Source organism: Lipotes vexillifer, unplaced genomic scaffold, assembly GCF_000442215.2.
Source record: "Lipotes vexillifer unplaced genomic scaffold, Lipotes_vexillifer_v1.1 scaffold571, whole genome shotgun sequence".
Lineage (NCBI taxonomy): Eukaryota > Metazoa > Chordata > Mammalia > Artiodactyla > Lipotidae > Lipotes > Lipotes vexillifer.
The window spans coordinates 1139480-1152829 of NW_006790468.1; the positions used below are offsets into that span (position 1 = coordinate 1139480).

The 13350-nt window shown below is 34.3% G+C and overlaps 1 protein-coding gene across 6 annotated transcripts in view; it reads right to left on the reverse strand.

The window, feature by feature from the left end:
- The window catches only part of PUM2 (pumilio RNA binding family member 2), a 91718-nt gene that overhangs the window by 17568 nt on the left and 60800 nt on the right, over positions 1 to 13350 (reverse strand). For 4 of the 6 annotated variants that reach the window (XM_007463751.1, XM_007463749.1, XM_007463750.1 and 1 more), the window contains one exon: positions 11318 to 11554. The exons of the other annotated variants lie outside the window; for them this stretch is intronic. In XM_007463751.1, coding sequence (XP_007463813.1) covers positions 11318 to 11554 — 237 coding nt within the window. The remainder of the gene's footprint in view (positions 1 to 11317; positions 11555 to 13350) is intronic. 6 annotated transcript variants of the gene reach the window in all.

Here is a 13350-nt window from a genome sequence, read left to right on the forward strand (position 1 = left end):
TTTTTTTTGCGGTACGCGGGCCTCTCACCGCTGCGGCCTCTCCCACTGCGGAGCACAGGCTCCAGACGCACAGGCCCAGCGGCCACAGCTCACGGGCCCAGCCGCTCCGCGGCACGCGGGATCCCCCCGGACCGGGGCACGAACCCACATCCCCCGCATCAGCAGGCGGACCCCCAACCACCGCGCCACCAGGGAAGCCCCTACTTTTTCTATTTTTTAAAAAATAAAGGTTCTCAAATCTTTCCCAGTGGATAGTTTTTATTAAAAAAAAAAGTCTACCTGAAGATTATTCTGATAGAGGTTTGGAGGCTAATAAATTAGAATCAAGATAAATTAAGGTTTCATTTTAGAGCAGGCTTTCAACTACTAATTTCAAATAAAAATGGTAATCCAAGTATATTCAGGGTCCCGAAAAGGGTACAACTACATATAGGCTACTAGGCAGAGTCCCTTTCAGAAGGCGAGGCTCTGGAAAGCTCAAGAATGATAAGATGATAATGAAAGATGACTAGTTAGTTGGAGTGGGCAAAGAATAAATGATAAAGAATGCATAGTTGGAAAAAGTCTAAAATGAGGATGACCTATTTCACTTTAAGCTATTACCTTCACTTACTTCTAACCCAGAGCCCCATACACTTAGTACTTTCAGTTCATTATTTTTTTTCTCTGATTACTTTTCAAAAGAAATATATGGAACATTCAGAGTAGACTGTAACAGCCGTGTAACTTCTTTCTTCCTTCCAATTTCTGCCTTTTGCAAATGGGACTGTCTAACCTATGCCTGTCCCATGACTGTATTTTGGAGGCAGAAAACTTGTTTCCTAGGTCTCATAGACCCAAAGATGGAGAGGAATTTTGCCGCAGGGTGGACCACATTCAGAATCTCACCTGATTTAGAAAATAAGATTTGGGATTTTTGGAATGGTTCAAGACTCTTGGGGATGCTGGAATGGGGTGAATGTATTTTGCATGTGGGCTGAACGTGAATTTGGGGGGACCAGAGTTTAGACGGTACTGGGCTGAACTGGCCTTCCCCAAAAGATATGTTCAAGTCTTAACTCCTGCTACTTGCGGATTTGACTTTATTTGGAAATAGGATCTTTGCAAATGTAATCAAGTTAAAATGAGGTGTCATGCTGGAGTAGGTTAGGCTCTTATCCAATGACTGGTGTCCTTATAAGAGAAGGAAAATTAGGACAGACACATAGGGAGAATGCCAGGTAATGATGGAGGCGGAGACTGGCGTGCTGTGTCTACAAGCCAAAGAATGTTAAGTGTTATCAGCAACCATCAGAAGCCAGAAAGAGGCAAGGAAGGCTTGTGCTCACAGCCTTCAAGGGGAGTATGGCCCTGTTGACACCTTAATTTGACTTCTAACCTTCAGAACTGTGAGACAATAAATCTGTTTTAAGCCACTTAGTTGTAATTTGTAACAGCAGCCTTAGAACACTAATATATAATGCTATCTTAACAACACTCTAAGACAAGGATATTATCTCCATTTTACTTGTAACACAATAGGCTTAGAGAAGCTAAATCCTTAATAAATCCTTATTCAAGGATGCATAGCTAATAACTAGACTGAGTTTTTTTTTCCAACTATTATATCTGAATAATTCCCTTAAAGCTTTCGGTTATACTCTGCTATATCTCATGAAGAACATTTAATGCCATACACTATACTTAAATCTGGGATATGCTTGAGGTTACATGGAAGAGTAAACCATGTAAATTTTTTAACTATAAAATTTTAACTACATATTTGCCATATAAAGACACAAAATTTTTACTCGGGAAAAACCAAGGCTTCAATGAATTAAAAAATCTACATAATTCTAGTTAAAAGTATAATCTTCCATATCATTTTAAAAGACTAATATAAAAAGCAAAAAGCATAAATATGTCAAGTGTGCTATCTTAAATTTGTACATTTTATGACCATATGTAAGCAAACAATATCAGGTGTAAACTACAAACCAAAATAAACATCTGTTATTTCTATTGCTTGTAATTCTTTTCTAAAAGCAACTAAGTAATTAATCTACCTTTTAGCATCTAGTGCTTCAACTTTTTAAAAATATAAAGGTAAGAGAGAGGCCATCTTCACAGAAGATACTTAATATTAATAATCTTCCCTCATTCATCAAAGAGCATTCAAACAGACTAAGTTTTTAACATATGAACTATGTAGTTCAGACTAGTATTATATCTCACTTCTACCTCTACTCACCTTGCCAATTTCCATTATTCCATCAAAAAGGCTTGTATGATTTCAAGAACTGTCTGAATCTTACATCTTTATTGAAAACTAAACTACTTCTGTGATTACTGAACATGAGGACACTCTAAAAACCTACCCCTACCCCAAACCAAAGAACAACACACACAAGCAAAAATAAAAACTCACAACCGTCATAAAACTTCTCAAAGTGCAGTACTCTACAGAGTATGATCTTAACACACTGATCAGAGAACACACTACCAGTCAAACAATGCTTTAATGTAGAAATCTATGTAGGATGTAAAATAATTTTTTTAAACAAGTAGCCAGTGTCCAAAAATAAATTCATTGATAAAACAGAAAGAAACAAAGCCACTCAAATTACTCCAACCATTTTGTTGAGATCTGAATACAGCTGACCCTTGAACAACACGGAGGTTAGGAGCATCGACTCCCACCCCACCAAAGTATATGTATAAACTGTAACTCCCCCTAAACTTAACTAGTAGTAGCCAGCCTACTGTTGACCAGAAGCCTTACCAGTAACATACAGCCTATTAACACGTTATATGCTATATATATAATTATAATTTTATGCATTCATGAAATACCTAACTTTTAATTTTTTTGATATTTCTATGCAGTCTGCGATTTTTTTCAAGTTGTTGCAAATCTCCAAAAAAATTTCCCCATTTTCTCCATTTTTTGGGGGGAAAAAAAATCCATGTATAAGTGGACCTGGGCCATTCAAACCTGTGTTGTTCAAGAGTCAACTGTACTGTTAAAGCTGTGGAGAATGGTTTCAGCTTTCTTGTTTCTAATCTAGTAGGGAGAAAAAACCCAGAAACAACTCTAATATAATCTAGGCTGTGGTTAATTTGGTACAAAAAAACCAGGAAGGAAAGATAATAATTCTAATGGAGAGAATCACTGTGTTAAATAAAGTGCGATAAGGCAACAGCGTTACAATCATTATACTGTAATTACTGGTTTACTCATCTGTATTCACCACAAAAAAAATCAAACTTGATGATGGTGGGTAGAATAATGTTTTCTTCAACAGTGTCTCTGAAGTCAAGCACAGTCTGGCATACAGGGATCTGACACTGGTTGCATAAATTAAGTGAATTAATTAAGCAAAATAAATTAATTAAATAAAAATTTTCATGAGACCCCAGAATTCTTAAATGGGGGCCAATAAAACTACACATAAAAGATAAACATAAAATAGGGATTAGTTTCAGTATAAATTAAGCTTATTACTATCCTATTTAGAATATCATGTAAAGACCCTTATCTGATCAGTTTTAATTTAAAAATTAGCAATAAAATATTATGAGATCCTTGAAGTAAAAAGTATTTAATTTAGATTAAAAGTCAATTGCAGGGGGACTTCCCTGGTGGTGCAGTGATTAAGAATCAATGCAGGGGACACGGGTTCAAGCCCTGGGCCAGGAAGATCCCACATGCCACGGAGCAGCTAAGCCCGTGCGCCACAACTACTGGGCCTGCGCTCTAGAGCGTGCGAGCCACAACTGCTGAGCCTGTGTGCTACAACTACTGAAGCCCATGCGCCTAGAGCCCGCGCTCCACAACAAGTGAAGCCACCACAGTGAGAAGCCCGCGCACCACAAGGAAGAGGAGCCCCCGCTCGCCGCAACTAGAGAAAGCCCGCGCGCAACAATGAAGACCCAAAGGAGCCAAAAAAAAAAAAAAAAAAAAAATTGCAGGCAAGTGAAAAATGCCAATATACTGACATTCAAATTCACTTTCCCCTCCAACTCACAATAGGCTAAATTATATTTTACCACAATTTTATAAAAAGTTCTCAAAAATTCTAAATTTAGGGAATAGGAAAAGATCATTTACTTATTTAGAGTGATAGTAGACAGAAATAAAAGCATTCTTTGAGAAGCAGTGTGACACCTTGGAATGAACCAGGTAGACCTGGACTCAAAATTTTTGTTCCTTACTAACTTCATGACTACAAGCAAGTTCCCTGATTGCTTTGAGAATGAAGTTTTGTGTGTGTGTGTGTGTGTGTGTGTGTGTGTGTGTGTGGTGTGAAAGAGGAGTCAAAGTTAATTTCTCCCCATTTGGATATTCAATTGCTCCAGTTCAACTTACTGAAAAGACCATCCTTCCTAAATACACGAGAGTGGCACCAGTGGCCACAAATCAGGTAACTAAACGAGCAGGTCTATTTCTGGATCCTCTATTCCACCAATCTATTTCTCTACCCTTGTGCCAATACCACAAGTTTAGTAAAACTACCACTGCAGTTTTAATAAGTTTGATATCTGGCCAAGTTATTAAATTCTAAATTTGTTCTTCAAGACTGTCTTGACTACTCTTGGCTCTGTTTTTCCATTCATATTAAATAAGTCAGCTTACCAATTTCTTTAAAAAAGCCTGAAAAATTCTTATTGAGATTGTGCTAAATCTATACATCAATTAGAAGACAGTTGGTATCTTTATAATACTGAGTCTTTCAAGCCACAAACATGACATGTCCTTTCATTTATTTGCCTTCTTTAACTTCAGTCAGTGCTTTTATGGTTTACAGTGTAAAGATTTTGCCCTTCCTCCAATGGACTTATTCCTGGTTAAGGAAACAGTCTCATGTAAAAATATTCTAAACATAAGTCAATTTTCAGTATTGCCCCATGAGACCCATGCTGCATTCATTTTTAAAGGTTATTTGGCTAAAGCTGCAGATCTCTCATGAAGCATATCTACCTATATTTTAAGAGTTAGTTTTTTGATCCTATGTTTACTTAATGTACATTATTTAGTGTATAAACAGTGCAATGATGTAAGTTCTTGGTGAATTCTTGATTGTTTTTAAGGCACATGAAGACTTATTTGATATCAGTAAGAAGGAAAGGTAGAGAAACAATTGAGGGAGGAGCCGAAATGCAAATATGAAGGAAAGGTAGAGCCAGTGAATAAAAAGTAAAACAACCAAATGATAGTAAATAATGATATACAGAATTATAGTCAACAACATTAAAGAAATGGCTCCAATTTGAAAAATACATATCAAGGAAAAAGATATTTAAAAACATATTCAGTAAGAGACCAGACTTTTCTATTTTCTCTCATCCCTTATTAAGCTTTTTTTCAAACATTTAAAATATGCAATGGCAAGCAGACTTCAGGTCAATAGAAGGAAACAAGGCAGGAAGAAAGAAATCCATTAGGGAGATGATGGGGGACAAGATCAAAGGCTCATATAACACACTAGAGATCCAGGAATTATGAGTTACAAAGAAGTGTGAACTGGAGTAACACCTTATATAAACTATGAATTGTTCCAAGGTGTCTCTCTTCACCTGAGTGCTACTGGAAATTTCAGTGGGATAATCCTTTTTAAATGAAAAGTTTAGCATCTGGCTGCTGGGTATTTAATGTCCACAGAATCCCCACAATCATGATGACAAGCAAAAACTGTTGCCACACATTTCCAAGTCGTTCACCTCCTCATTCTAGATATTTTAAACAAGCACTCCAAGTGATTCTGGTATGGTAAACCACTGAATCGAATCATCAAGTATTTTTTAGTCTCAAATCTGAGATTACCTTAACTGAATTAGCTGGTGAAAACATTCTCAGTCATTAGAAGCACAAAGTCACAGATAACATTATTAGAGGATAAAGGATAAAACATAAGGGCAAAAATTAATCATTGTGACCCCAAACCAGAACTAAGACTAATGAATTTGTACACAGAAATGAAACATAAAATAATAAATTCTTCCACACAATAATTTTAGAACTTTTCCACAACATATTTCATGCTTTTCAACAAATAAATGACTTTTAGATGCACCAATGGGTTGAAGCAGTGATTTCATTTACACCACGAGAACCTGTAAATAATATTCTGTTGAGAGCTGAGTATGTTCCTATCTATTCAGTCCTGTTGTCCAACATATATTCAGTCCCTGAGTGGCCTGCCTTATGAGTAACATATATTCTTATTTCATACAGTAGATAAGAGCTTTTCTATAAATCTCAAGAATAACTGAGAAAGGGATCTAGAAGTCTAGTAATCTTATATACACATTTAAAAAACACATAACCTACACCATTGTGACGTTAAATTTGAGAGGCTGAGTAGAATACTGTTATTGATATACTTTGTAAAATTGTTCAATTCATTATAGAATAGCAGAACAGAAAAAGAAAAGACAGTATCAGGAGTCAGAACAGTGTTCTAGCTTCAGTTCTGCCATTTACTGGTTTGGGCAAGTTTCTTGGGCTCATATGACCTATAACTGTCTCATCTTTAATGGGCAGATCACTCAGCCAGTTTATGTTAACAATTAGGATGAAATGAAATAATGAATATGAGAGTGCTTTACAAAACTATCAAATGCTATTCAGTTACAGGGAACTTGCTACTTAAAGGATAATAATACTTTCAATGAAAACTTCAAAATAATTTATATTGTTTTCTGCTTTAAGGACCGTATATGAAACTCAGAAAAACTGCACATAGCCTTACAACCAATTTGGCCATACTTGTTTTAATTCTCAAACATCTCATTCTAAGAGAAGCGGATGACCAAATCTGCCAAAGGTCAGCAATTTCAACAGATTAACTACTACTGAACAGGGAAAATGACTCTAACAGTTAATATTACCACAACTATGTTTCATATAAAATTTTCTGTGATTAGGAGAGAAGATAGGTTATAAAGCTTTTTAATCTACTGCAAGTTAAAGCACTATGTGACTACTGAATACATGACATTAAGGAATCTTCAAAACTGACAGCCACCTTTGAATTAACTAATTTCACTGAGTTCAAAGCTGGAATTAAGACTTTTTATCACCCTTTTCTTAAGAAAAAACAAGCCAGTTCAAAAATGAAGAGGTACAAAGGAAGAGGCCATTAGTGTGTCAAACCCTAAGTTAAATAAAAACATAAAATGCTACTTTATACCCAAGAAGTTCCATATCAATCTATTATGAGCATAAAGATTAGAGTAAATAAGAAATCACTAACATATTTTAAACGTTTACTCAAAGAAGAAAAAGAAAGGAAACAAGGAAGCAAAGAACTAGTTAGCTAGCTCCAGGTAGATGAATTAAATAATACTTGAAATATTTAATCTTCTTTTACTGGGAGTAACGTATCTCAAAATAAGAGACTGACTTCTATCATAAAGAATTAAAAAAAAACAACTACGGGTAGAAGATTTTTTCCCCCCAACTCTATACATCAGTAATAACATGAGAAAATAATTCACTTAATATTCAAGGCTGAACTTGAAGCCCAGATTTTGACATAGTTCTCTGCATTTCAAGATAAAAACCACTAATCTTAAAGTTGTTCTCCTTCCTTGTTCTTTTCCACTTGTTTCTCTGATCAGTATTTTAAGTGCTGCTTTTAACAAGTTCTAGCCAACATGGGAACCAACCTGAAGGGACTCCAAATGGCCAAAGATAGCAACATTTTAGCATCAAGAAAAGGTATAAAAAGTGTTACCTCCCAGTCTGCAATGGACTGAAACATAACAATTATCCTAAAATCCATCAATTTACACTATAGGGAACAATGATGATTTAAACACAAAAACAAAAAAACCCTGCAAGTCACCTTTAGAAGTTGCTAGGGCATCAACTCATTCTCATTCTCAATTCTCATTTCTCAAGGTCAGAAAATAAAGGAAAAGAAATCAAGCATTATCCTGACTCCTATATGAACTATATATTTTAGGGTAACCTCACAATTGATGAAAGTTCTTTTCCATAGAAAAATTCCAGCTAACAAATGTAAAAGGAATGACAGAGCATCACCATTTTGCAACCTCTGAAGAAATACTTAGGTGATGATCAAAGGCTGCTAAGCCATTAGGTGGATCTGGCAGACAACCTCGCAAAGGAAATAACCAGACATGTATCTCCTGATATGGTGCAGCAGAAATACAGGACCAAATAGCAATGTAAACAAACAACCAGATCAAACCCCTAAATTCCACTTTACAGGAAATTCAGAGAATAGAGGAACATGTTAAATACCACCATGGAGAAGAAACCATCGAGGTCCAGAATGTGGGATATTCAACAGGACAAAGTTTCTTCAACAAATAAATGTGAAGGAAAAAAAAAGAGGATGGGGAAATGGTTCCATATTAAAAGACATCAAACAAATGACGGACCTTATTTGGACCCTGATGGAAACACAACAACTGTAAAAAGACATTTAAGTCAATTAGGGAAATTATAGTAATGAGAATTCATAAATTTAAAAAGGTATGATAATGATTTTGTGGCTATAATTGTTTTTAAAAAAGGAATCTCTATCTCTTAGAAATTTCATACTAGAATATGGAAGATAAAATTACTTCTCATGTTTCTGACTTCAATATACTTAAAAAGCAACAAGGTTGCAAATCTTAACAAAAATATTTTAGGTTATAAAAAAATGAACAACCAAAATTCATCAGTTGAAATACTTGTTCTTCAATCACAAAGTGACTACTGGTCATCCTACTAAAAATACTTAAGTTGATCAAATGACAACTATTTTTAAAAAAATGAAACATATTTGTTGGAAAGCCAGAAGCACACAATGTTGCTATTCACTTTTTCTGTGAATCAAGTAACTAGCATGAGCAAAGGCATAGGTAGTTTAAAAAAAAAAAAAAAAAAGTTACCTGTTTCATCCAATATTCTAAGAATATCGATATCCAGACCTACCAATAACTATAATGGCTACGTGTCTTAAAAAAATCTCATAAGAAAATCAGCTGGAACTAATTAATTCCAACCAATTCTAATGAAACTGAGAATTTATCCCTATTCTATATTATATTCTTAATATGTGAGCAGAGTAAGATTATTTTTTAAATGGCTATGCAAATTCATTTTCATAGGTATTTTATCAATCAGCAGCCTTGATAACTTGATTCATGAATAAATCCACTTCAGGGATATACAATTTAAAATATATATTTTTTAGACCAGAGAGCATGTAAGTCTTGCATCGTGATTCAATAACATGAAAACGAAAGATAGATTATTTCCATGAACACTATACAAAGAGCAAATTTATGAAATCTACTTAATTATTTTCAACTTGGCAGGGTCTATTCCTTGTTAACAAACAGGTTGTTAGTCATAATATGACTAAAGCTAAAAGAAACTGGGGAATCACAAAAGAAAATAATCTACAGACAATTTCAATCAGAGGTGTGTTTAAATACTAGATTAAATAAATACTAGATTTAGAAATACTAGATTTCAAGGTGAAGCTAAACTAAGGAGTTTAGCTTAAACTATGGGTACAAAAGTATCAGGCTACAATGTAGAACTGCTGGCCCACACGATGATTACTTCTCATAACTGACTAGAATTCCTTCTAGAAGCAACTATATGCCTGGGTTCTTTAGTCAAAAAAAAATCTAGATTGCTGTTTAATTAGAGACATCTAAAAAGTCATTTATAAGTCAATTTCTAAGCAAGCTATGTAGAATAATTAATGCCATTTACACAGGCACTAAAGCACAACATAAGCAGTAACAGTTGACAGAAATCTGATCTGAAACTTATCTATGAAAAAAATGACAGGACGCAACAAATATAATCTTAACAAATAAAACACAAAACTATTAGGAAAGGTCTATTTTTAGGTTTGCTTTGTTCCAAATTTTGGTGTCAATTTCAAAGTCTCAAAGGCATGTTTTATATGGGAGTTGTAGGAGTGGGTCTGAATACAAATAATAAAAATTAGGAATTGAGTAGCTCCTATGACTAAGAAAAGATAAATGAAGGAAAGTTGTAGGCTAAAAACTGATAAGTTTACACAGACAGTGCTGCAAAGCAGATCTTAGGACCCCACTCAAATAAATTAATTGGTTGTATACAGTCAACATCCCCAAAAAGATCAAAGGCCCAGAATTTGGGGTGGAGGACCAGTCTTTAAAAAAGAAATCTAGCCCACTTTGTAATAACATAAATCTAAATGATCATCACTGTAAAATATTCCTTTGTTACATGGACACTTACTATATTACTGAGCTTTAGGAAAAAATAACTAGAGCCTTATGATGGGGATGGCGGGGTCAAACATAATCACTAATTTATAATATATCTGCTTACAAAAGCAACATTACTTTTTAAATCACAAGCTGATTTAAATCTTCCTAAGCACATAAGAATCAGCAATAGAATCTCTCAGTTTTAGCTGAAATGACTAGAATTACAAAAATCCAAAATCTAATTTTAATAAAATTCTTTGAAGAGACAGGGAGGGATTCATACACAGCCTCTGATATCCAAAAACCCTTCAAAATATACTGTTAACTACATGGCTAAATAATTCCTGGAGTGGGAAAAAGGTAACCACCAATTCAAATAATCTTGGGGTGGGGGCGATTTTAATATACAGATATAAACCAAAGTTCTAAATGTTCCGATTTCAAGGGTACAGCAAGCCTAGAACATTTTTTCTCTTAAGCAATGTGTTCAAAAGTAAGAGAACTACATGGACCAAACCCATACATAATAAGAATCTCTAACTCACAAATATACTCAATTCATATACCCTGATATAACCCTGTGGTAAAATGGCCAGGCATTCAAAGGCCAAAGCAAAAACCATCATACTAAACTAAATTATTTGAAGTTCAATAACTTTGTGACTAATGATTGCTTTTGGTGTGCACAAACTTTTTTTTTTAATTTTATTTTACTTTTTTATACAGCAGGTTATTACTTATCCATTTTATATGGTGTGCACAAACATTTGATCGTGAAATTTCTTTCACTATCACGTATAAATAATTGACTTTTCAGATCTAAAACACATACAAATCAAAAGCACAGACGAGAAAAAAAACACACCACTGTATTTCATAAAAGGAACATAAGATACAATAGGGGTCTTTACCTTACTGTACATTAGACCCTCACTTTGAATTTTCACAAAAGTAGAACTTTTTCAAAAGGCTAATATCTATAAGCAAAAGCAATTTGGCATGTTTTATCCAACATTAAATATTTTACACATATTATAAAACACACACACAAACACACTCACATGTATACATACAAATAAAAAGGGTTTTGGTTTTTTTTTTTTACCTAAATGCAAACTGGATGAGGATCCATGTGATGAAAGTGATGGCGGTGGCGTAAGTGAATGTCCTGGAGTTTGGCTTGGCAGAGGCATGCCTATTGGACTTGGAGAGGAGGAAAATCCCAGACTATTGTAAAATGGTTGCCCTATGGGTGCTAGGCTGCTACTAGATCTTTTGTACAAGTCAGAGCTAGTAGATAGAGACTCTCTCCTTGTGGCACTACTACTTGCAGAACTGCCAACTGAAGAAGAAATAAAAAAAACCCTAATTACATACAGTGTTAACTGAATAAAACCTATCCCCAACTCTTGCTGGGAAATAACAGAAGTGATCACAATAATTATTTTTAGAAACATTATAGAGAAGATAATTACTGTGATAACTATACATACTAACTTAGTAATCATAAAAGGGTATAAATGCACCCCAAGAAAATAACCAAATATTTAAGAGCAGTCACTCATATGTTCATTATTTCACACATATTTACCATTGACACATATGATTACTGTGCTTTAATACCCTGGTATGATTTATAAACCCTGAAATTGTAAGTTGTCTGCTTTAGGATATGCTAGAGATTAAATTCCAATAAGGTTAAATTTTGGTAGTATCCTAATCTCTGGAACCAAGTTCTTAGACTTCAACCCAATGCCAAGAAAAGATTATACTGATAAACAGAATATTAATACATTTCCCTCGCCATTCACATTTGATTTGGCTTCCAGCTTGTGTTCAAACCATAGTCCTTTAAAGTCCATATTGGCCCGAATATTAGTCAGCTGTGAAGTATAGATGGCAGCTAACTCCTCAGTACTTTTCACACTACACATTCTCCCTATCCTTCAGCAACTAAATTACAAAATACATATGGAAAAATCAAACTTTTTCTTAGAAAACTGACAGCTCTCATTACTGTTACCAACCAAAGACATGTGTTCACTTACCCCTCAGGATCTTCCATTCCTAAGATTCTATTTCTGGCCTCATGAGCCCCTTACTCAGGTAAAGAATGATCAGCCTTTCTTTTCTTATATGGTATACAGTTATACCACATCCCTTATTGTACTACATACCAATTTTTTTTTTTTTCACTTAATCCCCAATTCAACTATTAACCTTCTAGTTTTTTTTCTTTTGTACTTCATAAAATCATAAAAAAATGGTAGGTTCACATTACCATGTAGCTATGCATGCTCAGAAAAGCAACAAGATCTGGCTGTTAATCAACATATATTTGGATAATCAAATTCTTTACTAAGTGTTTAAAAGGGTTGTCCAAAACTCCCAACTCATAAGTCTCACTTAGAGCCCATATTTTCAAGTATGTTTTTTTACTGTTTCTAAGCCTTTTTAAACTGAAGCCTTTTACATCCAAAATAATTTCATAATACATTTCTTAACCTATCAAGTTTTTTAAGAACAAGCTCTATATTCGGACCAATATGGTAATTCTTTTCAAGAGAATTTTAAAGTCAATTATAAATAGATCATAACGGTACAGATTAAAGAGAAAAATTAAGCAGAGCACATGATGGTAGACCAAGTTAAGCTTATTAATACAGATAGGAAACTTAATTACATTGGTTTTACCAAATTTAAAATTCTATAGAGGAAAAATACCAGGCTCACACTACTGTATTAAGCAAAATATTATATAAACAGTATTCAACCTTTTAAACCCGTGAGTGCAGTTTCTGGAAGACTGATCATGTTTTATTGAAATTCTCACTTTTTAAGATATATTACAGGGAAATACTAGTAACTATATGCATTTTTAATAGCAAAAAATAAACACTATTGTAAGAATGGTTTTGGCAAAATTGTCCATGTATGCTATATTAACTATGCTAATTTAAAAGGACACTGTCAAAGTGATTTTTCTAAAACATGGCTACATTTAAAATTCCTATTTATTTCAGAAAACAATTTATATGACAAGGAAAAAGACAACAGCTCTCTAGTGAGAGCAGCAGCACTATCATTCCCCTGGCAAATAATCAAAGAAACCATAATTTTGACACATGCGATATTATT